We start from the raw sequence: 24,437 nt of genomic DNA, 5'->3' as shown, positions 1-24,437 counted from the left end.
CCCGATTCCCCTCCAACATCCTGGCCCCCCCGTTCTGGTCCAGGATTCTTCTCTTTTCCCCCTCCATCCCCCATTTCCAGACTTTTAGTGACACCCCCCCCACCCGACTGGCACCATGCTCCTCCAGCTGCTCGCCGGCCCCTATACATGATCCCTTCCTCCCTCCTCTCTTCAGCCTAATGCCACAGCCTGGAACCAGTCAGCCTCTTAATCTGGCTGGCTGCGAGTCGGAAACAGAAGTTTCCGATGCAAATCAGACCCTCCTGTTAAATTTGGCAAGTTCTGCGGGAATCCCGTTCTTCCGGGATTCCCGATTGCTTTGGAGCTCCCCACTCCCAAGCCCCCCCGCCCCCCAGCTCCCAATCCACCTTCTCCATTAAAATTCAGCCTACTGTGAGCTAGATCACTGAAGTAATACATTTAATGGATCATTGATATCAAAACTATACAGTCCTCTCCACGAACATTAGATTGAGAATATTAAGCAGTGCAATGATTACTTCTTTGGACCTGGACCACTGACGGGTGTGGGCAATGGTCAGGTGAGGAACGTGGGGGCCGGGTGAGGAACGTGGGGGCCGGGTGAGGAACGTGGGGGCCGGGTGAGGATCGGCGACCAGAACCATGATCGACTCTACATTCTTATCAGAAAGCTTGTCTGTTTGAGAATGAGGTTAGCCAATTGGTTAATAGAATGCATTGAACACTGATGAAAATATTCTGGGATGTTAAGAAACATTTGAGCAAATCACAGGGTAGATAAAAATCTTCAATCTTCTGTTTTAATTGGGTTTGTCAGCAAAGGTAAATCTGTTTGTGGGACCCAAAACTATTCCGTCTTCCTCCAAAAGTACTATTAGCTCAGAATTTTGAGGTGTGTGGAGGGTGATACTATCCAGATGAGCAAGACCCTGTAAGTAAGATAATCGTTTTGCAATGCTTTATCAATTCGAACCCTATTTAATGACACATTCGCTTGACGTGTAAAACTATAAATTGTCAGCGTGTTAATTGCAGGTAAAGTAAAATTATACTTTTTTCCATTTTGATTTTATTACAGTCAAGAAACAGAAGTGACAAAAGCTCTACACGATCAGGTTGACTTGTTGGAACAACATCTGAGGTAGAATTTTTTTTCTCCTGAATTGTGCTTCCTCTTGTTAAACAAACCTAAGGATAAGAACTAGCTCATGGCAGGAGGTGTACTGCCAGCAATACAATATGTATATGTACAATCTTCTCTGTATTCTTAAGTAGTAATAGTGACACGCACTTTCTTTGTGTGTCTTTTTCATTATCCTAGCTTCATCCTTTTCTAGTTTGAGCAATACAGTACTGTTCTCTGCTTCAAAAAGAGGTTTATGTTTGCATTGATAACTATCTGAAGGACAGGACCCATTCGACGCTGGAATCAAAACCATGAGTATCTCTTGTTTGCAGATGGCAGCAGAATCCTTTCACCAGGAGGGCAGCATTTCAGCTTTTTTTTAAAAAAGGTGGTAGAAGAATAAAATTGTGATGAATCTAGGCAATAGACCATCCACTCTCTTCCACCATATCATGTTGTCCACCTGTAGTAAGTTGTGCCTCTGGATTAGTCAGATGGGCATGGTGGGGAGGAGACCGAGAGACAAACACGGGAATGCCCAACAAAAGCCAAATACTGCGGATGCTGGAAATCTGAAATAAAACCAGAAAATGCTGGTAACACACAGCAGGGCAACATCTGTGAAGAGAGAAACCGAGTTAACGGCCGAGATTTTGATCACCTCGGTGGGTCCGGGCCGCCGGTGGCGGGTCGCAGCCCTGCTGCTGGCTCCATCCCACTGTACAGAATGAAATTAACTCAATGAGGCTTGTTAAACCCGCCCAACACGTTTCCCGGCCCAATTAGATGGAGCGGGTCTGCTAACATTATTCTTGATATGTCTTGAGCCGGTTTCCTTAAAGAGACCCTGGCCACCTTACTTTTGGTGTTTGTGCTGTCAGTGTTCTACAGCATTGAAGTGCTGCAAACACTGACGAGCATTGCACAGAGGTGCAGGACTGCACCCAGGTTCTCCCATGACTCTCTCCACATGCTTATGGACAGTGTCCGAGCACACAGAGAGATCCTCTTCCCTTCCGATGGGTGGAAGAGACCTCCCCAGGAGACCAAAACATCCTGGCTGCCCATTGCAGAGGAGGTCATAAGCAGCGATGTGTTCAGGAGGATCTGTGTGCAGTGGCGCAACCCTTTCAATTAGCTCCTTAGATCAGGAAACATGAGTACAAAGCCGCACTCGCCTTCATCCTGCTGTGCCTCTCATCACATCCCCATCACTCTGCCTTCCATACCCTACTCCTGCTCATTGTTACTTATACCAACTTACCATGTCCCTCCACCCATCCTTCTCTATTTACATTATCACATCCTCATCTCACTAGCCTCCCCTCACACTCACCCTATTCCTAGTGCAAACATACCAACTAACAACACACAAGGATAGCCACTTGGGTGTTTTATCCAATGTTCATGTAAAGTGTCTATTAATGTGCTGTCAAACACTGAACCCTTTATTTTCAACACTTTCCGGTCTTGAACAGATTTGTGAGCACCTTTGGAAGTGGTTTAGTGAGTTGCAGTGAATGGTGAGATATAACGGTACCCCTGCAATGGTGATGAGTGTGAAAGGAATAGTTTGGACATTGTAGGGATGCTTTATGGTGTGGTGCCAACCTGGCGCATCATGTGGCAGCCAGAGTATGCAGCGTCTAGTGAAGTAAATCTGGCCATATAGTGAGGCCATCCCTGGCTTTGCAGGCCGCAATGTGCTCGGGTGCTGATGCCCTGTGTCCTGCGCAGCATCAGCTGATTGCGGAGATGGTTGGTGCTGCTGGTATTGGGGCTGATCGTGGTCAGATTCTGAGGACCAAGGTGAAACAGTATGAACGGTACACATGCTGATGGAATAGATGGCAGGTGAACTTGAGAAGACAGAAGCAATTTGTCATTGATGAGAGAGGTTGTTCCAATGAGGTGACACTGGATGGAGAGTTTGCTGCAAACACTTGCAACCTGCATAAAGCTCAATCTGTGTTCCAAACGGAGTAAGCAACAGCATCGCAACTTGGAAAGGGAACAACTGTGAGATGGGAGCTATCATAGTACATTTCAAGCTGTCAACTAAACAACTGATTCAATGGCCATTCAACTCCCGCCTCAGGTTAACAAACATGGTCCACGAGCAGTGTGGACCCCGTGAGTGAATAGTTAAAAGAAAGGGTAAAAGCATTATTAAGGGTCTGTGAACAAGCCACTAATTGCTTTAATTGGATCATCTGCCTCTGCATGTCGGGTCCGATCTGAGATCACAGACGTGCCGTTGAGAAAGGCACGTTGTGAAGGGATAGAACGGGTTCCTGACCCGCTGTCGAAAAATAATCAAATTTCCCACTCGACCTGCCACTGATCCCACCCGCTGACCACCCACACCCCCCCCCCGCCCTGGAAAATTCCAGCCAACATTTCAGGTCGATAACCTTTCATCAGAACTGAAAAAAAGGGGAAAGTACAACTTGCCTTCTGGAGAAAATATTGCGAGGCATTGTAGTACTCTCCCTCTACTCCCCCTATTGCGAGCTCGTATGTAGACCACTGCTATTAACATAAATTGACCCCATTGTTTAAAAAAAAAAGAAAAGAAAGACATGGATTTCTAAAGTGGCGTTCACGACCACCGGATGTCTCAAAGTGCTTTAAAGCCAATGTAGTACATTTGTAGTGTAGTCACTGTTGTAATGTAGAAAGTAGAAAATATTTCATTTTTATAGGGTCTGTTGCACACTGCTGGCCAATGAAGTAACTTGCAGTAAAAATACTTAGTGTATGCTTACTGCACTGTATTGGCTCAGAATTTGCGGTCCGGATGACGGCGAACTGGCAGCTCCTCCTCGGCAGGACCCCGCCCAAACATCATCTCAGCGGGACCCCTACCGAACACCTTCTTGGCGGCGGGAACCCGCCCGAACAGCTCCACTTCGGCGGGACCCGCCCGACGATTTCATCGATGGGGCCGGTGGCCTGAACAGCTTCCTGGCGGGAACTCCCCCCCGCCCCCCTTCTGACGTTTCAAAATTCTGAAATACCCGAACCTGGGCTCGTGTGTTTCTGGATTCGTGACATCAGAAAGACGATCGAAAGCCCGAAATGAAATCCGGAGCGGCCTCGGACCCAAGGGTTCCAGATTCTCGATGCTGCACTTGTATATGCTCTGATAAAATTGGCGGAATAAAATTCTGATGTAAGTAAATCTTAAACAGAAAGCTCTGCAAATTCAAGTCGCACATAGGCATCTTTCTGAGGTCTATACTTAACCTTATGGAAGAGAGAGGAAATAACTGACTTCCTATAACAATCCAGTATGCCTCCCAGGTGATTGACTGAGCCATAACACTGTTAAGAGCCAGAGATGTTCAACGGTTATCTGGGAAAATATTACAGGGGAAAAAATGCTCGTCAAACATAAAAGCACATCCATGTTGGCTTCGAGAGCATGGTCAATATCTTCTGAGACATTGCTGTGCACCACAGTAAATAGCTATGCTGATCTTTATATTTGATATTAATGTTTGTCTTGGCCTTAGTTCAGTTAAACTTGGCAGGATTACTTTTGTTTAGTACAGCTCTTCACAGTCACTCATTTGAAGTGTGTGTACATAAGGAGGGAGAGAGAAAACGGAATTATCGACCGGTTAGCCTGACATCGGTAGTGGGGAAAATGTTGGAATCAATTATTAAAGATGTAATAGCAGTGCATTTGGAAAGCAGTGACAGGATCTGTCCAAGTCAGCATGGATTTATGAAAGGGAAATCATGCTTGACAAATCTTCTAGAATTTTTTGAGGATGTAACTAGTAGAGTGGACAAGGGAGAACCAGTGGATGTGGTGTATTTGGACTTTCAAAAGGCTTTTGACAAGGTTCCACACGAGATTAGTGTGCAAAATTAAAGCACGTGGTATTGGGGGTAATGTATTGTCGTGGATAGAGAACTGGTTGGCAGACAGGAAGCAAAGAGTAGAAATAAACTGGTCCTTTTCAGAATGGCAGGCAGTGACTAGTGGGGTGCCATAAGGTTCAGTGGGACCCCAGCTATTTACAATATACATTAATGATTTAGACAAAGGAATTGAATGTAATATCTCCAAGTTTGCAGATGACACTAAGCTGGGTAGCAGTGTGAGCTGTAAGGAGGATGCTAAGAGGCTACAAGGCGACTTGGACAAGTTAGGTGAGTGGGCAAATGCATGGCAGATGCAGTATAATGTATAATGGTGACAAAAACAGGAAGGCAGAATATTATCTGAATGGTGACAGATTAGGAAAAGGGGAGGTGCAATGAGACCTGGGTGTCATGGAACATCAGTCATTGAAAGTTGGCATGCAGGTACAGCAGGCGGTGAAGAAGGCAAATGGCATGTTGGCCATCATAGCAAGAGGATTTGAGTATAGGACCAGGGAGGTCTTACTGCAGTTGTACAGGGCATCGGTGAGGCCACACCTTGAATATTGTGTTCAGTTTTTGTCTCCTAATCTGAGGAAGGACATTTTTGCTGTTGAGGGAGTGCAGCGAAGGTTCAGCAGACTGATTCCTGGGATGGCAGGACTAACATATGAAGAAAGACTGGATTGACTAGGCTTATATTCACTGGAATTTAGAAGAATGAGAGGGGATCTCATAGAAACATATAAAATTCTGATGGGATTGGACAGGTTAGATGCAGGAAGAATGTTCCCGATGTTGGGGAAGTCCAGAACCAGGGGTCACAGTCCAAGGATAAGGGGTAAGCCATTTAGGACCGAGATGAGGAAAAACTTCTTCATTCAGAGAGTTGTGAACCTGTGGAATTCTCTACCACAGAAAGTTGTTGAGGCCAGTTTGCTAGATATATTCAAAAGGGAGTTGGATGTGGCCTTTACAGCTAAAGGGATCAAGGGGTATGGAGAGAAAGCAGGAATGAGGTACTGAAGTTGCATGATCAGCCATGATCATATTGAATGGTGCTGCAGGCTCGAAGAGCCGTATGGCCTACTCCTGCACCTATTTTCTATGTATGTTTCTATGATCTGCAATAAATATTTGTTTAGTTGTATTTCCTTGGGACATACTGTTTTAAGTCTGTTGGCTGGATTTTTGTCATTTTTTCGATCATTTACCACCAGAAATAACACTGGTGTTAAATTCATCAATGATTTACCACCGGTGGTGGTAAAAATACCACCAATCTTATTTTTTTGCTGTTTTTTTGACGTTATGAAGTGTGCAACACCAAAATACCACCGAAAATTACCACCAGAGGTAAATTCATCAATACCACCATTTTTACCACTGGCCTACATTACCACCGAGAAAAGTGCTGTCTTATCTGATCTGATCGAATCCAGTGCTACGGATGTCATTTTAAAAAACGGAGCTGCAATCCCTTCCACATGAGAGAAGGCTGAGTTTTACACAGCCATCTTTATGTGAGTTCAGAGTTAGATTTTAAGGTTATTTGAGGCTTTTAGTGGATTATTTGAGAAAATGGAGGACATTTTAAGAATATTTAAGAAAATTGGAGGACATCTGAGGACCTTTGAGAACATTTTGAGGCTATTTGAGGATATCAGCAGCTCATAAATCAATGCTTTGCTTGAACAGTGAGAGTTATGTTTCATCTTTACCGCCCACTCTCTCGTTGAGTTTTACCCTTCATTTTATAAAAGTTAGACACAGTACACGAATGGTTAGATTTAACAACATTTTATAAAATGTTGTAAACTTTAAAAAATGTAAAAGTCAATAAATAAATAATTTTTAAACTTCAACGGTTTAAATTTTTTTGCAACAACAACAATAACACAACAAGAACAACTACATCAACAGCAAGAACAAAAACAGCAATAATACATCAGCCCTCACCCTGCACTTCTTTGACCTGCGGCCAAGACTCCAACACCGAAATACTACCGAAAATTACCACCAGAGGCAAATCATCAATACCATCATTTTTACGACCCGCAAAAATACCACCCATTTTACTTTGAGTGCTGCACGATCAAAAATAAGAACGAAATACAGTTAGCTCTACCACCGGTCATATTTGATGAAAATAGCGGCCTTGAGCGAAAGTAGCATTTTGGTGGTTTAAAAAAAAAGTGATTTTTAAATAGCACCGGAAAATGAATGGTAGGGCTAAATGATGAATGCTTTTTTAAAAAATCTGCGAGTGGGAGCATGGTCCAGGAGCACAGTAGACAGCCAGTGGTCATGCAGCAGTAGGGAGAACAAAGCTGGTGGGGCAAAAGTTGAAGCAGGCCAACTAAGACAGAGATTGGGGGAGTAGTCGCAGAATGGCAGCGGAAGGGCGAGTAGTATGCAGGGTAGATCTGCAGCTCCCGGTATCGAGCTAAGATGGGAGTGGGCAGCTGAATAAATTGTTGGTTAAAGAGCGATCAGGCCACAGAGCAGAATTTAGAATATAAAGGGATAGAGGCTATGCTGCAGTTATACAAGACCCTGGTTAGATCACACCTGGAGTACAGTGAGCAGTTCTGGGCACCACAGTTTGGGAAGGATATATTGGCCTTGGAGAGAGTGCAGCATAAGTTTACTAGGATGATACTTGGACTTCAAGGGCTAAGTTATGAGGAGATTCCACAAATTAGGGTTGTATTCCCAAGAATTTAGAAGGTTAAGGGGTGATCTGATCGAAGGAAGTGGCTATGTTAGGCCAGCAGCAATGTTTCCTTTAATTTTTGAGGTGGTGCGCGGCCCATTCAAAATACTGCATATGCACGGTTCTTCCTATTTAAAAGCCAGTGAGCTCAAAGAGCAATCGTGCTTAGTCCCACATCCCTGCTTTTTGTCTGTAACCCTCATCCTCAGGTTCCTGTCCAACTCCCTTTTAAAATTATTTAAGGAATCAGCTTCCACCACCTTTTGAGGTAGAGCGTTCCAGATCCTGACGGCTCTAAGTGAAAACATTTCGCATCATCTCCCCACTAGATCTTTTGGCAGTGATTTTCAATCTATGACCTTTAGTTATTGACCCACTCACCAGAGGGAATCATTTTTCTCTATCTACACTACCACAACCTCTCATCATCTTGAAAACGTCTATTAGGTCACGTCTTAACCCTCTCTGTCCCAAGGATAACAGGCCTAACTTTTCCAACCTCTCCTATTGGTAAGCCTCCTCTGCACCCATTCTAAGGCCTGTACATCTTTCTTGAAGTGTGGTGTCCAGAATTGTCCACAATATTCCAGCTGGGGCCCAACCAGTGATTTAGAAAGTTCTAGCATGATCTATTAGCTTTTATATTTTATTGCTCTATTTATAGACCCAAGTAATCTACATCCTTTTTTAACCACCTGATCAACTTGCCCTGCCACCTTTAAGGATTTGTGTATATAGACACTGAGGTCTCTGCTCATCTACACATTTCAAAATGGTGTCATTTATAGTAAACTGTTGCTTCCCTTTTTATTTTTTTAAAGCTTTGGAACTATTTCAATTTGCACAATTAGTGGGATTCATGTTCTGTTTGCACACATGTACAATGGATGCAAGACAAAGGTTGGAATTCGCATGTTACAGGCAATTGCAGTGCTGATATTTTATGACTACTTCCCTAGAAAGAAAATTTTATTTATTGATTGATGGCTATACAGCTGTATGTTTTGTGTTATGGAATTCAAAGTCTGTCAAAAATAGTTCCAGCAATAGCAATACACCATTTCATTTCATTCCCCTTGCACCTTTGCTGTTCACACAACTACCCAAGTACATAAACTTGCCTACCATTTCCGTCTCCTTGTCATCAGTGTTCAGTTTCTCCTTTCATCTTTTATATTTCTTGCAAAATCTTGGTCTTTCAGAAACTGAAGTAAGCTAGTACACCTTTCTCTCAACACCCTCCTCCGAAGCTAGGATAGTGGCAACCAAGAAGCCAGCAAGAATCTTAAAGCACTTCAGCAGCAATTTTCCACACACCCGAGATTTTCCTGCTCATCTGCTTGCTGCTTACTCTACCACCTCTCTCTTAAGCAGTTCCTCAGAGTCGAGGATGACTTGCTTCCACACTAAAAATGAGTTCTCAGGTGACTAATGAGTCAGATGCAGGACCTACAGTCTCTGTCACAGGTGGGACAGGCGGTGGTTGAAGGGATGGGTAGGTGGGATGCTTGAGTTGTTGTGCGCTCCTGCCGCTGTTTGCGCTTGGCCTCCACTTGCTCCCGGCGAAGAAACTCGAGGTGCTCGGCGCCTACTTCTCCTCCACTTTGTGCGGTATTGGGCCAGGGATTCCCAGGTGTCGATGGGGATGTTGCACTTTTTCAAGGAGGCTTTGAGGGTGTCCTTGAAGTATTTCCTCTGCCCACCTGGGGCTTGCTTACCGTATCGGAGCTCCGAGTAGAGTGTTTGTTTTGGAAGTCTCGTATCGGGCATGCGGACGATGTGGCCCGTCTATCGGAGCTAATTGAGTGTGGTCAATGCTTCGATGCTGGGGATGTTGGCCTGAGCGAGAACTCTGATGTTGGTGCGCCTATCCTCCCAATGGATTTGCAGGATCTTGCGGAGGTACTTCTCCAGTGCTTTGAAGTGCCTGCTGTACATAGTCCATGTCTGTGAAGCATATAGGAGGGTGGGTATCACTACTGCTCTGTAGACCATGAGCTTGTTGCCAGGTTTGAGGTCCTTGTCTTCAACCATTCTCTTCCTCAGGCGACACTGGTACACTGAAGGTGGTTTTAGACTTAGTCATTGACGTCTGCCCTTGTTGACAGTAGGCTCCCAAGGTATGGACAATGGTCCACGTTGTCCAAGACCTCGTCGTTGATTTTGATAATCGGGCAGTACTGTGTGGCGGGGCAGGTTGGTACAGGACCTTTTGTCTTACGGATGTTTAGTGTAAGGCCCATGCTCTCGTACGCTTCTGTGAAGGTGTTGACGATGGTTTAGAGGTCAGCCTCTCAGTGTGCGCAGACGCAAGCTTTGTCTGCGTATTGTAATTCAATGACAGTGGATGGGAAGACCTTGGATCTGGACTGGAGGCGACGGAGGTTGAACAGTTTCCCGTTTGTTCTGTAGATTATCTCCACTCCAGCGGGAAGTTTACTGAGGGTGAGGTGGAGCATTGCAGCAAAGAAGATCGAGAAGAGCGGTGGTGCGATGACGCAGCCTTGCTTGACCCGGTCTGTATGTGAATTGGGCCTGTATGGATTCGTTGGTCAGGATCACGGCTTGCATGTCATCGTGAAGCAGGCAGAGGATGGTGACAAACTTTTGAGGGTAGCCGAACTTGAGCACGCTCCATAATCCCTCACGGTTGACCGTGTCGAAGGCCTTTGTAAGGTCAAAGAAGACCATGTACAGAGGTTGGTGTTGCTCCCTGCATTTCTCTTGAATTTGACGCGTGTTGAAGATCATGTCCATTGTGCGGAATCCGCATTGCACAGGGAGAAGACGATTGAGGAGGATTCTTGCGATGACTTTCCCTGTGGCAGACAGCAGGGAAACTCCTGTAATTACCGCAATCGGGCGTCCCCCTTCTTGAAGATGATCATGATTATGGCATCTCTGAGATCTCCTAGCATGCTCTCCTCCTTCCAAATAAGAGAAATGATTTCATATATTCGCGCCAATAGTGCTTCCCCGCCATGTTTTAGTGCTTCGGCGGGGATTCCATCTGCTTTGCTTTTCAATCTCGTGCTGGGCTGGGGTTGTGCTGAGGTGGTGGCGGGTAGCATGCTGCGGGATGGAGTCGAGGACACTCTCATCGAAGGCAAAGTCTCGGTTAAGGAAATCTTCGAAGTGCTCCTTCCAGCGGGCACTGCCTGCCTCTCTATCCTTGATGAGTACCTCTCCATTCTTGATGAACAGTGGGGTAGGGCCTTGGGAGCTTGGGCCGTAGGTGGTCTTGACTGCGCTAAAGAATGCACGCACGTCGGCTAGTTGCTGGATCTCCTGTGCTTTCTCCACCCACCATCTGTTCTTCAGGTCGCGAGTTTTTTGTTGGACCTCGGACTTCAGACATCTCTTAAGCTGTTTTCTTGCTCTCGAGTTGTGTTGCTGTTTCCAGTTCAAGAATGCTTTGCGTTTGTGGCTTATTAGCTCTTGGATCTCCTGGTCGCTCTCATCGAACCAGTCTTGGTGTTTCCTGGTCGACTGACCAAGCATCTCTTCACAGGAGCTAATTATGGAGGCCTTGAGGGCAGACCAGGCACTGTGGACACTCTGCATCTCTGGATCACTGGGAGTCGCCAGGATGGTCGTGAGGCATGGCTGAATAGGGCTTTCTTAGCAGAGTCTTTGAGTGCTCCGGCGTTGAATTTCCTGCGGCATTGTTTCTGTTTCCGCCGCTGTTTTGGGGCTATCTTAATGGAGATGAAGAGCAGATTAGACGATGGTCCGTCCAGCAGTCGTCAGCTCCTGTCATGGCACAGGTGATGCGCACGTCCTTGCTCGGATAATGACGTAGTCGAGCAGATGCCAGTGCTTGGAGCGAGCGTGTTGCTATGAAGCCTTATATTTGTCTCTCTGACAGAACAAGATGTTGATTATGACAAGACCATGTTCTAAGCATTTTGTCAGGAGGAGCTTACAATTGGAGTTGGTTTTCCCAACCCTGCCGATTACACCTACCCAGAGGTCTGTGTCCTTTCCAACTCTTGACGTTAAAATCGCCAAGTTGGATCAGCTTGTCGCCAGTTGGGACTCGGGACAGGGATCGTTCAAGGCTGGAGTAGAATTCCTCTTTGGTCTCATCTGTAGTTTCCAGTGTTGGGGCGTATGCACTGATGACCGTAGCACACTGGTTCCAGGCTAAGCTGAGCCAAAGAGTGATGAGACGTTCGTTTAACCTGCAAGGGGAGTCTCTGAGACGGCCCACTAGCTCATTTTATATGGTGATACCAACCCCATGGAGTTGCCGTTCTTCTGGTTTACCTTTCCAGAAGAAGGTGTAACCACCAACTTGTTCCTTGAGCTGGCCTTCCTCTGCCCGCTGCCCCTTGCTTAGGGCAGCAATGTCCACGTCGAAACGTCCAAGTTCCCGGGCAACGATAACAGTACGGTGTTCCAGGCTGTTGGGATTGTCCATGGTCCTGACGTCCCAGGGTGGAAGATGCCTGTGCGTGAATTCTTTTAACGTGCACACCAGTTACCACACAGGCTTGACAGAGCAAGGTCTTGGTCTAGTGGCAAGGGGAGCCAAGACCACTGGAGACCAGGCACTGCTGCATGGGCCTAGTTCATGCACACACACATACTCCTACTGTCCTCCTTCCTCCTTTCCACAGGTCGTCTCTCCCTGGGATTCATCGGATGCTCGACCTCGCTGTTAACCCGTGCTAGTTCTTTCCTGGGCCCCGACCTCGCCGCTGCTCCAGGCCTCAGGTCTCGACCTCCGCTCTTCTCCGTTCCCGACCTCCAGTCCTGACCTCCGCTCCTCCCGCTTGTCGCCAGCCCCAACCTCCACTCCTCCCGCTCCTGGATCCCGGCCCCTCCACTGGGCTCGGCCTCGCTCAAGGGCACGCCACCAATTAGCTACCTGGATTCCGGTGATGTCGATTTTGTCGTCCTCTTCGCTTTTGTCGCCCTCTTGGGACGGCTCGTACTTCTCCCTGCGGTGGCTAGCTTCTCCTTTATCCTCCACTGCCGGTGGTGGTGTGCCCTCCCAGGTCAGGTCTAGTCGGAGCGCTGAGTCCTGGGGTGGTGCTCTTTTATCCTCCGCTGCCGAAGGTGGTGTTCACCTCCCAGGTCGGGTTGGCGCCTCCTACATCATGTCTGTCCTGCAAACTGGATCAGTCCTACATTTAGCTCCTTCACTATGTATTGGAACCCAGTTGAAAATCGGTACCCTGTTGGTTTGTTTCCAATCCAGTGGGAACTCCCCTCTTGACTATTTCCTTCGTGATGATTATCAGTACTTTGTAGATTTTATCCTTTAATATCCTAGGGTATGTGCTGTCCATTCATGGGCATGCATTGTTCGGATGTTCAAGCAAGCGGTATCAAAAAAATTCTTATTGTCGAACCTCTTATGATGAGTCGAATGTTACTAGTGTCTTCCTGAAGTGAATTCTTCTAGCAAGTGATTATTTACTATGTTTACAATTTTGAGTTCATCCTCGAGCTACTCACAAGGGAAATTCATATGTGGACACCAATTGAAAATAATAATATTATTACACTATTGATGTATTGTTTGGGGCTGTGTATGATTTTGCTACTCTCCATATGGCCATTATTTTTAAGTGAAGCTGTGTTCTAATGTATGAATTATTAACATAAAATATTCTTTATCACTAATGGGAGATTAGCTTTTGGCTACCTTTTATAAATATACATAGCCTATGTATATCCTTCTCTACAGTAAGATTTTATACAATATTTCCCCTAAGTGGCATCATCATAATTTCATTTTAAACAAAAGAACATTATACTGTGGCATATTTGTTTTCTGTACCTCCTTCAAATTATTTTTGAAAAGTAATTACAAATACCATTCTGCTATAAAGATTTAAAAAACCTGCTGTTAAAAGTTGTTTGTCTGATGTATGATTCCAGAGTGCTTAATTTTCAAATCCTTGCAACATTAGTGATATTGATGTTAACCGATAAGATGGTTACATAGACAAATAGACACAGACATAGACTCACTGCTTGGCCCCTCTCTCTTCCCAGGTTCCACACTCCAGGAACCCCTCACTCCACCCGCCCCATCACAAACAGGCACATCCTCACCCCTCTTCTCATCAAGCCTCGGTCCTTGCCTGCTGCTCACATTTCCCCTTTTTAATTCTTTGTGCTGCTTGTTCCTTTGTCTCTGGTCTGTGGTCCTTGAGTAACGCCACAAGAGAAAGCTACATTTTACATGGAGTTATTTTTACTGATTATTTGTAATTATTTACTTTTAGCGTGGCAGAAATTTTGGAAAAGCATGGCCTAAAGAAACCACTCTCATTTGTAAAGAGCACACAGTCACGCCCAGAGGAGGCACGTCTGCTTATGGTGCGGCTAACCAGACACGTTGGGCGCAAGTGAGTTATATATCGAATTACAATCTAGTAATGACATTCAGAGATAAGTTTCAACAAGCATTTGTCCTCATTTTGGGCCCAAGTTTCCACATGATTTGCGCCTGATTTTTAGGAGCAACTGGTGGAGAACGGACTATCTCAGAAATCGCAATTCTCCACATTTTTTTTTCTGCAGTTCTAGTCAGGTAGAACAGTTCCACTTTGGAACAGAATTTTTTCTTCAAAAGGGGGCGTGTCCGGCCACTGACGCCTGATTTCAAAGTTTCCACAGTGAAAACGTACTCCAAACTAACTTAGAATGGAGCAAGTGAAGATTTTTGTAGAACAGAAAAAACCCGTTCTACACATTAAAAAATCAGGTGCAGGTTACAAATTAGGCGTCCAGAACGAGGTGGGGGGGGAAGGGAAGTCATTAAATTCTATAATAAATCCTTATTTATACTTCTACAAATATTATACAAATAAATCCAAGCTGAATAAACATTTATAAGCAAAGAAAAGATTAAATAAACCATCTTCCTACCTGTGTGAAAGTGCTTCAGCCAGGGAGAATGTTGCGGGAGGGGGGGGAGGATGCAGGAAGCCGTTCGTTCCCGCGGGGGGGGGGCGGGAAGCAGCCGTTCGTTCCCGCGGGGGGGGGGAAGGAGGAAGTCGTTCGTTCCCGCGGGGGGGGGAAGGAGGAAGTCGTTCGTTCCCGCGGGGGGGGGGAAGGAGGAAGTCGTTCGTTCCCGCGGGGGGGGGGGGGAAGGAGGAAGCCGTTCGTTCCCGCGGGGGGGGGGAGGAGGAGGAAGTCGTTCGTTCCCGCGGGGGGGGGGAGGAGGAGGAAGCCGTTCGTTCCCGCGGGGGGGGGGAGGAGGAGGAAGCCGTTCGTTCCCGCGGGGGGGGGAGGAGGAGGAAGCCGTTCGTTCCCGCGGGGGGGGGAGGAGGAGGAAGCCGTTCGTTCCCGCGGGGGGGGGGAGGAGGAGGAAGCCGTTCGTTCCCGCGGGGGGGGGGAGGAGGAGGAAGTCGTTCGTTCCCGCGGGGGGGGGAGGAGGAGGAAGCCGTTCGTTCCCGCGGGGGGGGGGCGGGAAGCAGCCGTTCGTTCCCGCGGGGGGGGGGGGGGGAGGAGAAAGCCGTTCGTTCCCGCGGGGGGGGGGGGGGGGAGGAGGAAGTCGTTCGTTCCCGCGGGGGGGGGGGGGGGGAGGAGGAGGAAGCCGTTCGTTCCCGCGGGGGGGGGGCGGGAAGCAGCCGTTCGTTCCCGCGGGGGGGGGGGGGGGAGGAGAAAGCCGTTCGTTCCCGCGGGGGGGGGGGGGGGGAGGAGGAAGTCGTTCGTTCCCGCGGGGGGGGGGGGGGAGGAGGAGGAAGCCGTTCGTTCCCGCAGGGGGGGGGCGGGAAGCAGCCGTTCGTTCCCGCGGGGGGGGGGGGGAGGAGGAAGCCGTTCGTTCCCGCGGGGGGGGGGGGGGGGGAGGAGGAAGTCGTTCGTTCCCGCGGGGGGGGGGGGAGGAGGAAGCCGTTCGTTCCCGCGGGGGGGGGGGGGGGGGAGGAGGAAGTCGTTCGTTCCCGCGGGGGGAGGGGGGAGGAGAAAGCCGTTCGTTCCCGCGGGGGGGGGGGGGGGAGGAGGAAGCCGTTCGTTCCCGCGGGGGGGGGGGGAGGAGGAAGCCGTTCGTTCCCGCGGGGGGGGGGGGGGGGGGAGGAGGAAGTCGTTCGTTCCCGCGGGGGGAGGGGGGAGGAGAAAGCCGTTCGTTCCCGCGGGGGGGGGGGGAGGAGGAAGCCGTTCGTTCCCGCGGGGGGGGGGGGAGGAGGAAGCCGTTCGTTCCCGCGGGGGGGGGGGGGGGGAGGAGGAAGTCGTTCGTTCCCGCGGGGGGAGGGGGGAGGAGAAAGCCGTTCGTTCCCGCGGGGGGGGGGGGGGGGAGGAGGAAGTCGTTCGTTCCCGCGGGGGGGGGGGAGGAGGAAGCCGTTCGTTCCCGCGGGGGGGGGGGGAGGAGGAAGCCGTTCGTTCCCGCGGGGGGGGAGGGGGGAGGAGGGAAACAGCTGCCTCAACTTTTTGAGGCTTCCTGCAGCCTTCTCACTGCTGCAAGAAGCCTCTGTCAAGTCAACTCTCTGTGGCAGATACGATGGGCTGGATTTTCGGCTTTGCCGTTTTCGCGGTGAAAACAGAGGCGGGGCGGGAAATTTACCACCTGATTAACGTTTGCGCTTTGCGAAGAAAATTTCGTCATTTGGGCCTTGCAAAGGGAGGCGTTGTACTAATTTTGTGGCACAAAAACGGAATCCTCGCCAACTTTAGTGCGGGACCGGGAGCGCTCCGAGAGAGGCCTTGAGAGGGGGAAAAAAAATTCACAAAAACTTTCAAAAACATTGACAACACCCTTACCACACAAATTGCTGCAAAAATATAAAAAAATAAAAACTTTCATGTACCTTTTTTACAGTTTATCCAAGTCACCGCTGCCGGCAAGGCTGCACTACTGTGTTTTCCCTGGCAGTCATTGGTGGGGTGCGTTTCGCGGCGTACAGGTTGGGTGATTGATGAAACTTGTGTCGCAATGCGAGCCATTGCACACCCGGTGCAGCGCTCCCCGGCGGTGCTTCTAAGTGCCGTCGCAAAAACCAACACAAGGATCGCGCCCGGACAAAAACAGCTGACCGCCCCATTTTTCGTTGTAGAGGGTCAAAATGTGACGAAAACCTAGTCACAAACAACCCAAAAATGCAGCCCTATAATCCTGTAACTAAGACAGTTAGGTCCACAGTACTCAACAGTAGTGTTCAATAACCAGCTAGCCTGACCCATTAACTCACCTTGAGGAATAGATCTGTGGGAGTTGGAATTTTTCCCACTTACTTCAGATAACCCTACAAACCATGCCTAACTGATTGATGAGTCACTTCAAAGTTTTCCAGTTCTTGGTGCTGGTAAACGGCATAACTTAGCTGATTAAGGTTGGAGGTCCCTAATCCTTGGCTCTTGGCCAAGCTGTGTCTAAGCTCTCTGCACTTCGGTAAATGGGCTATGTCCCTACAGGGAGAGAGTGTGATCTGTGACTGGCAAACAGAAACTCTACCCATGTAGATTTATAGGTCAGGAAAAGCAGAGGTGATGTATGAGTGGGACTTGGTGTTTGATTTAATTTGGACAGTGGAGTTTTGGATGAGTTGAAATTTATGGAGGCTGGAGGATGGGAGATAGCCAGGAGATCATTGGAACAGTTGAACCTGGTGGTGACAAAAGCACGAATGAGTGTTTCAACAACAGATGGGCTGAGGCAGTGGTCGGCTGGGGATGTTGCGCAAGTGGAAGTAGGCAGTTTTTGTAGGAGAGTTTATGGGATTGAGGTCAAATAGGATGCCAAGGCTGTGAAAAGACTGGCTCAAACCAAGACAGAGGCCGGGGAGAGGTATGGAATCGGTGGCAAGGGAACAAAGTTCATGCAGGGGGCTGAAGACGATGGCTTGGTCCTCCAACTGTTTAACTGGAGCAAATTACAGCTCATCCAAGACTGGGTGTTGAGAAAGCAGTCTGACAACACAGAGGCAGTGGTGAGGTCATGAGAGGTGGTGGAGAGGTAGAGCGGTGTTGCCAGTGTACATGTGGAAGTTGAGACCACGTCTTCAGATAACAATGTCAAGGGATGTCATGGAAACGAGGAAAAGGTGAGGGATTCCAGAAGTAACAGTGCGGGGCTGGGAGGAGAAGCCAATGTTGAAGGTACTCTGGTTACGATTGGATAGGTCAGAGTGGAGTCAAGTGAGAGTATCCCACTGAGATGGATAACAAAGCTCAGTGCCCTTCTGTATCACATGGTCACTGGAATATTACAGTTCATTATAATACAAGGGGTGAGTGACAATTCCCATTTGAGGTGAAGCCAGTTCTGACTTTGGCAACGTTGTGCCCAATATAGCCACAAAGAGGAGAAAATGAGGCCAATGCTCCTTTTTGCATGTGATCAGTAATTAATCTTCTAAAATAAAGGATATTGTAATTTTAGACTGTCTTGTATTGTGCACCCAGGAATCCACCTGTAAATGAGAGTGAGTGGAGAGGCTTACTGCAAGACCTGTTGGAAATGCAACGCACGGTTTACAACTGCCTGGACTTCAATATCTGCTCTGAGGTAAAGCACTCCAGTAGGTACTTGCCCAGTCAGAATCTGGAAATGACGGGGACCTTTTCAAAAGTTAAAACATTCTGAAGGTGAAGAGAAGTTTTACTACAGAGCTTTATGATTGAGTGACCTGAAATTAAATCTCAATCAAATCGGTACTTGCGCTTTGCAGACAGGATCTTCCTTTTCCATTCCACCTGATTTCAGGTGTATCTGGGGCAGGTGGGATGGAAAATCAGGCGGGATGCTGTTCTATTGACTTCCCCCATCACACACTCCCACTTTGTGGATTTTACTTTGTTTATTTGTATGTGGAGATTAAGGACTCAAAATTGGCCCACCTATTTTTTTCGGCGCACTCATCAGAGATGCGCCGACTTTGTGAGCTGAAAACAGCACCGAAAAGATGCCTCTGGATTCTGGCAGCTCTGTGGCCTGTCCCATGGCTTAGTGTGGCATGGTCTGTCAATTAGGGGGCGGAGCTAGGGCCCTGCGCGAATAACAGTGCTGGCAGCTCTCCACATGCGCATTGGAGGTTTCATGTGCGCACAATAGCTCCTGCCCCCAGCCTCTGTGTTTGTGCTGCCACCCCTATCCCAGGCCGAGTGGCCTCACGACGTTCGCTGAAATAGTGAGAGAGTGAGTCAGAGAGAGAGAGAGAGAGAGAGACAGACAGTGAAATATCCAGTGGAAGTAGAGGTTCCACATCTCCTTTGGCAGGTTGGCAGTTTATCTTAGAAGTAATTTTCTGCTTGGATGTTGGCGACCTTTGCTCTCCCCAACGTCCCGCACCTACCCCGGCCGAGTGGCCTCCCGCACCGGCCGGCCCACTGACTTCCCGGGCCGAGTTTTGATAAGAAGATGGGACTTAGTTTTATTTTTTATTTCTTCTTGAATGTTTTTATGCTTGAATGTTGTTGTGCTTTGTTTACTGCTTTGCAACATCCTCTCCGCTTCCCTTCCCGCCCCTATCTCTGGTCGAATGGTCTCAGATGTACCTACCTGCGCTGAATTCTCCACAAGGGTTTTCTGTGCGGCCACAAGTGACCACATACGCTGGCCTAAGTTAGTTTGGAGCAACTATTAGCTTCCCAAACTGGCTTAAATGGACAAAACAGGCGTAGGTGGCTGGTAACGCCCCCTTTTTGAAAAAAAAACTAAACTAAAAAAAATCCTAACTAACTCACTTACACTGGCGCAAATTGATTGTGCAAAATGGGGATTTTTAAGATACTCCAGAAAAATCAAGTTGCTCCAAAAAAAAACAGCAACTCCTGGCCAATTTTGAGCCCATAATAAGTAAGATCGATCATGTTTATTTGCAAACTTTTGTATATTTTCATCATTCTTTTAAATGTTAAACAATTTCCATTTCCCTTTTGAACAGTGAAACTTAGCTTTTGTTTTGTGTTTGTTTCTTTTCTCTGCACCAATTCACGTTATGTTTGATGCCTCCTTCAGAAGAAGTGGTGATACCAGAACATTGATTTTTGGTCAGTGAGATTTTAAGGAGGACCATATGGCCACATGGCAATTACTTGGTGCCAGATTCTTTAATGGTATCTGTTTAGGGAGCAACCTATTCATTTATGTATCCAAATTGAATTGCATTAAAATATTTAGCTGGCTGAGTAAAGCAATATCATGGACCTTAGTGACATAGTATTCTTCACTCTCATGCTCCACCAATCTTCCCTCATGATTGTGTCTCCTGGAAGTTTGTGTGTTTGGTTGTATGGGTCTCATTGCAATTCGTTGGTTTCACTGCAGCTTTAAAAAAAAACTAAGAAGTGAATGTAATGAGACTCTATGTACATTGTCGGCTGGGAGAAATCATCAGAATAAAAATTCCTAAGAAAAAAAATGTTTTATGATCTCTATAGTTTAAATGATAAGTTCGTTTGTATGTGGACGATTGTTTCCATTCAAAGAATGCCGACTATCATGCTGAAGGTAAGCAAACTAACCTGCATTTCTACAGCTATATAATCCCTTTTATCTGAAGAACAACTAAGGTGTTAAACCTTCAATTGATCAAGTAAATATATACAAAATATGGTCTGGAAACATTCTGTACAATAGAAAGTCATTTTGAAATTCAGAAGGCATTTTTGAGGAACACAGTTTCAAGTAGTGTTGGCACTAGTTCATTTGGTTTCTCTGCAAAACATTTAACTTGACTGAATGCAGCAATTGCATTTGAAGTATACCATTTTAGATAGTGTTGATACTCATAATTGGTTCCCTTGTAAACATTCAACTGGAAAAGATGCTACATTTACAATAAAAAAGAAAAAGCCTTAAAATAATGATTGAGAAAGACATAATGAAAACAAAGATCTAAATAATAGATTGGAAAAAAGCTAATTTTGAGGGAATGAGAATGGAATTCGAAGAGAAACTGGAAAAAAATTGACAGAGAACAGCAGTAGGAAATATTTTAAAAGGTGATCAATAGAGTTCAGGAGGAATATATTCCACTAAAAACCAAGAACAAAATTGAAACTAAAGAAAAAGGAGGAGAGGATGACAAAAGGAAATATGAAGATGTTCGGAAAGAAGAAAAAAAGAATAGGCAAGCAAAGAGGAATAGCAAAATTAAGTTATCAAGGAATATAAAAAGAAATAATAAAGTATTTGACAGGCACATAAATAACAAAAGGTAAATGGGGATATGGGCCACTAAGGAATACATAAGATAAACTCATAGGTAATGACAGCAAAATGACAGAAATGTTGAATAATTACTTTGCTTCAGTATTTACCAGGGAGACTACCTGGGTGGACAAGACATTAGAAGAAGAGATCACAAAAGATGTCAAGCCATTTATGATAGAAAGGAAAAAGATGATTGGTGAACTAGTTAAACTTAGAGAGGATAAAAACCCATGTCCAAATAGATTGCATCCACACATATTAAAAGAAGCTTGGGAAGAGATAATAGAGGCACTATTATATATTTCTAAAAATTAATTAGGAAACTGAATAGTCCCAGAGGACTGGCACACAGCTAATGTTATTCCTATATTTAAAAAGGGAGATAAAGCAAGTCCAGGGAAATATAGACTAGTTAACTTAATGCCAGTGGTAGGAAAGATAATGGAATCTTTACTCAAAAATGTAATAGAAAAACATCTAGAAACCAAAAATATAATAAAGAATAGTCAGCACGGATTTCAAAAGGGAAGATCATGCTTAACCTAACTGAATTCTTTGAAGAAGTATCAAAGAGTAGACAACGGTAACGTAGTAGACATATATTTGGATTTTCAAAAGGCCTTTGATAAGGTGCCATAGTAAACATGGAGTCAGGGGACAACTAGTAGAATGGATAGCAAGCTGGCTTTAAAACAGAAAACAAGAGAGATGGGGTTAAAGGTAGTTACTCATGCTAGCAAAAGTTGCGAAGAGGTGTTCCACAAGGATCGATGCTGAAACTACTGCTATTCACCATTTACATGAACGATTTTGATTCGGGAATCAGAAGTACAATTTCAAAATTTGCGGCTGATACCAAATTGGGGGTATAACTAATACTGAGTCTGCATGCCCCCCGGCCTGCAAGTACCATCGGAGCAGGCCGGGGAGCGGAAGGAGCAGCGTGGCAGCGTACCGCTCCAAGGAACAGCACGTGCTGGAGCAGGAGAGCGACGTCAGTGAAGAAGGCGACTGGATTGGACATCACCAAGATCCAAGTTGATGATTAGAGCGTGGGCAGGTACAGCAGGAGCGGCGAGGTTAGGGCGAGAGAGTGGCGAGAGATTGTAGAGGGACCTGATCGGGGCCCAGGAGAGGCCAGAGTTCGGGGCCCAGAAGAGGAGAGGGCCCAGGGGCAGCACAGGCCAGCCCACACTGCGATATGTGTGCGGACTAGGTCTCTGCAGCAGCGCTGGTCCCCAGTTGTCTTGGTTAATCATTGCTACTGGACCAAGACCTAGCTCTGTTAAGCCCATGTGGTGGTTGATGTACAACGGCCACCACACGTTACAAAAATCCACCCACAGGCATCTTCCATCTTTCAAGATTTAGTTCGGGACCTGGAATATTAGGTCCTTCATTGAAATACCTGTGAACTTTTTGGTGTGGAAACAAGTCATCCTCGATTTGAGGGACTGCCTATGATGATAATACTGAGAACTGTGACAAAATACGAGATGATAATAAACGTGCAAAATGGGTGTGTAAATGGGAAATTTATTTTAATATAGGTAAGTGTGAGGTAGTGCATTTTGGTTGGAGAAATAAGGAGGTCACATACTTCTTGGAGTAGAGGAGCAAAGGGATCTAGGGGTACACATTCACAAATCATTAAAAGTAGCAACTCAAGTTAATAAGGCCATAAAAATGCAACCAAAGCACTGGGGTTCGTTTCTAGAGGAATATAATTGAAAAGCAGAGAAGTTATCTTGAACTTGAATAAAACCTTGGTTAAACCACATGTAGAGTACTGTATATCATTCTGGTCTCCATATTACAAAAAGGTCAAAGAGGCACTAGAGCGGGTGGAAAAAAGATTTACGACAATATGGACCGAGAGGTTCTAACGATCAGAAAAAACTGAACAAGCTGGGGCTCTTTTCTTTAGAAAAGGGAAGGCAGGGGGCTGACCTAATAGAGTTCTTTAAAATTATGAAGGGATTCGATAAGGTAGGCATAGAGAAGATGTTTCCACTTGTGGAGGTGCCCAGAACAAGGGGTCATAAATGTAAAATAGGCACTAATAAAACCAATGAACTATTCAGAAGAAGCTTCTTTACAACAATAACTTGTATTTATATAGCGCCTTTAATGTAGTAAAATGTCCCAAGATGCTTCTCAGCAGTGTTAAAAGACAAAAAATTTGACAACGAGCCACATAAGGAGAAATTGGGGCAGATGACCAAAAGCTTGGTCAAAGAGGTAGGTTTTTAGGAGCGTCTTAAAAGAGGAAAGAGAGGTAGATTTAGGGAAGGAATTCCAGAGTTTAGTGCCGAGGTAGCTGGAGGCACGACCACCAATGGTTGAGCGATTAAAATCAGGGATGTTCAATAGGGCAGCATTAGAGAAGTGCGAATTTCTCAGGGGTCGGGAGGAGGAGTTGTGGGGCTGGAAGAGATTAGCGATCAGGAGGGATGAGGCCATGAAGGGATTTGATAACAAGAATGAGAATTTTTAAATCGAGGCGTTGTTTAACCGGGAACCAATGTAGATCAGCGAGCACAAAGGTGTTGATGAACGGGCCTTGGTGCAAGTTAGGACACAGGCCCGTTTTGGATGATCTCAAATTTATGTGGGGTAGAATGCATTTGAATAATCAAGTCGAGAGGTAACAAAGGCTTGGATGAGGGTTTCAGCAACAGATGAGCTGAAGCAGGGGCGGAAACGGGTGATATGGAGGTGGAAATAGCCGTCTTAGTTATGGCGCAGATATGTGGTTGGAAGCTTATTTCAGGTCGAAAGGTTGCAAAAAGTCTTGTTCAGCCTCAGACAAATTCTCGGGAGAAGAATGGAGTCGGTGGCTAGGGAACGGAGTTTGTGGTGGGGACCGAAGACAATGACTTCAGTCTTCCCAATGTTTACCCAGAGAGTGGTTAGAATGTGGAACTCGCAACCACAAAGAGCAGTTGAGGGGACTAGCATCGATGCATTTAAGTGGAAGCTAGATAAGCACATGAGGGAGAAAGGAATAAAAGGATATACAGATGGGGTTAGACTAAGTAGGGTGGGAGGAAGCTCGTGTGGAGCATAAATAGACCAGTTGTCCTGTTTCGGTGCTGCGACTTCTATGTTAGACAAAAATGACTTGCAAAAGTGCACAAAGGTCTAAACATAAGAACATAAGAAATAGGAACAGGAGTAGTCCATACGGCCCCTCGAGCTTGCTCCGCCATTTAATACGATCATGGCTGATCCGACCTTGGACTCCGGTCCACTTCTCTGCACGCTCCCCATAACCCCTTATTCCCTTATTGGTTAAAACATGCTCTGGGACCATGCAGTTAAAGAAAGACCGAATCACAGTCAAATCTTTAAGTCAATTAATGGTCCACCTTTATGGAATAAAAATATTAAAGCAAATCTGTTTCTACTATGGACAATTGTTTTCCTCACTCCCTGGCTCCTGTAATTGGAGTTCAATGCAGCAACACTAATGTCCAACCTAAAATAAGTAAAACTCCAAAAACTCCATCTTCAGAAGTGTCACAAATATTAATGTCATTCTCAAAATTCTATTAGGAAATGCATCAGGAAAGCTTATAGACTGCCAGGTCCAGATATATTAAAAGGAATAAAATGAAACAAGT

At 46.3% G+C, this 24,437-nt stretch overlaps 1 protein-coding gene across 1 annotated transcript in view; it reads left to right on the top strand.

Moving 5' to 3' along the window:
- Nucleotides 1-24,437, top strand: part of nbas (NBAS subunit of NRZ tethering complex) — a 357,427-nt gene that overhangs the window by 148,456 nt on the left and 184,534 nt on the right. The window contains exons 27-29 of the mRNA XM_070885013.1: nt 1,061-1,123; nt 13,943-14,065; nt 18,060-18,162. Coding sequence (XP_070741114.1) covers nt 1,061-1,123; nt 13,943-14,065; nt 18,060-18,162 — 289 coding nt within the window. The remainder of the gene's footprint in view (nt 1-1,060; nt 1,124-13,942; nt 14,066-18,059; nt 18,163-24,437) is intronic.

The sequence above is a fragment of the Pristiophorus japonicus genome, chromosome 7, assembly GCF_044704955.1.
Source record: "Pristiophorus japonicus isolate sPriJap1 chromosome 7, sPriJap1.hap1, whole genome shotgun sequence".
In the NCBI taxonomy this organism is placed as follows: domain Eukaryota; kingdom Metazoa; phylum Chordata; class Chondrichthyes; family Pristiophoridae; genus Pristiophorus; species Pristiophorus japonicus.
This window is presented reverse-complemented; position numbering and strand designations above follow the sequence as displayed.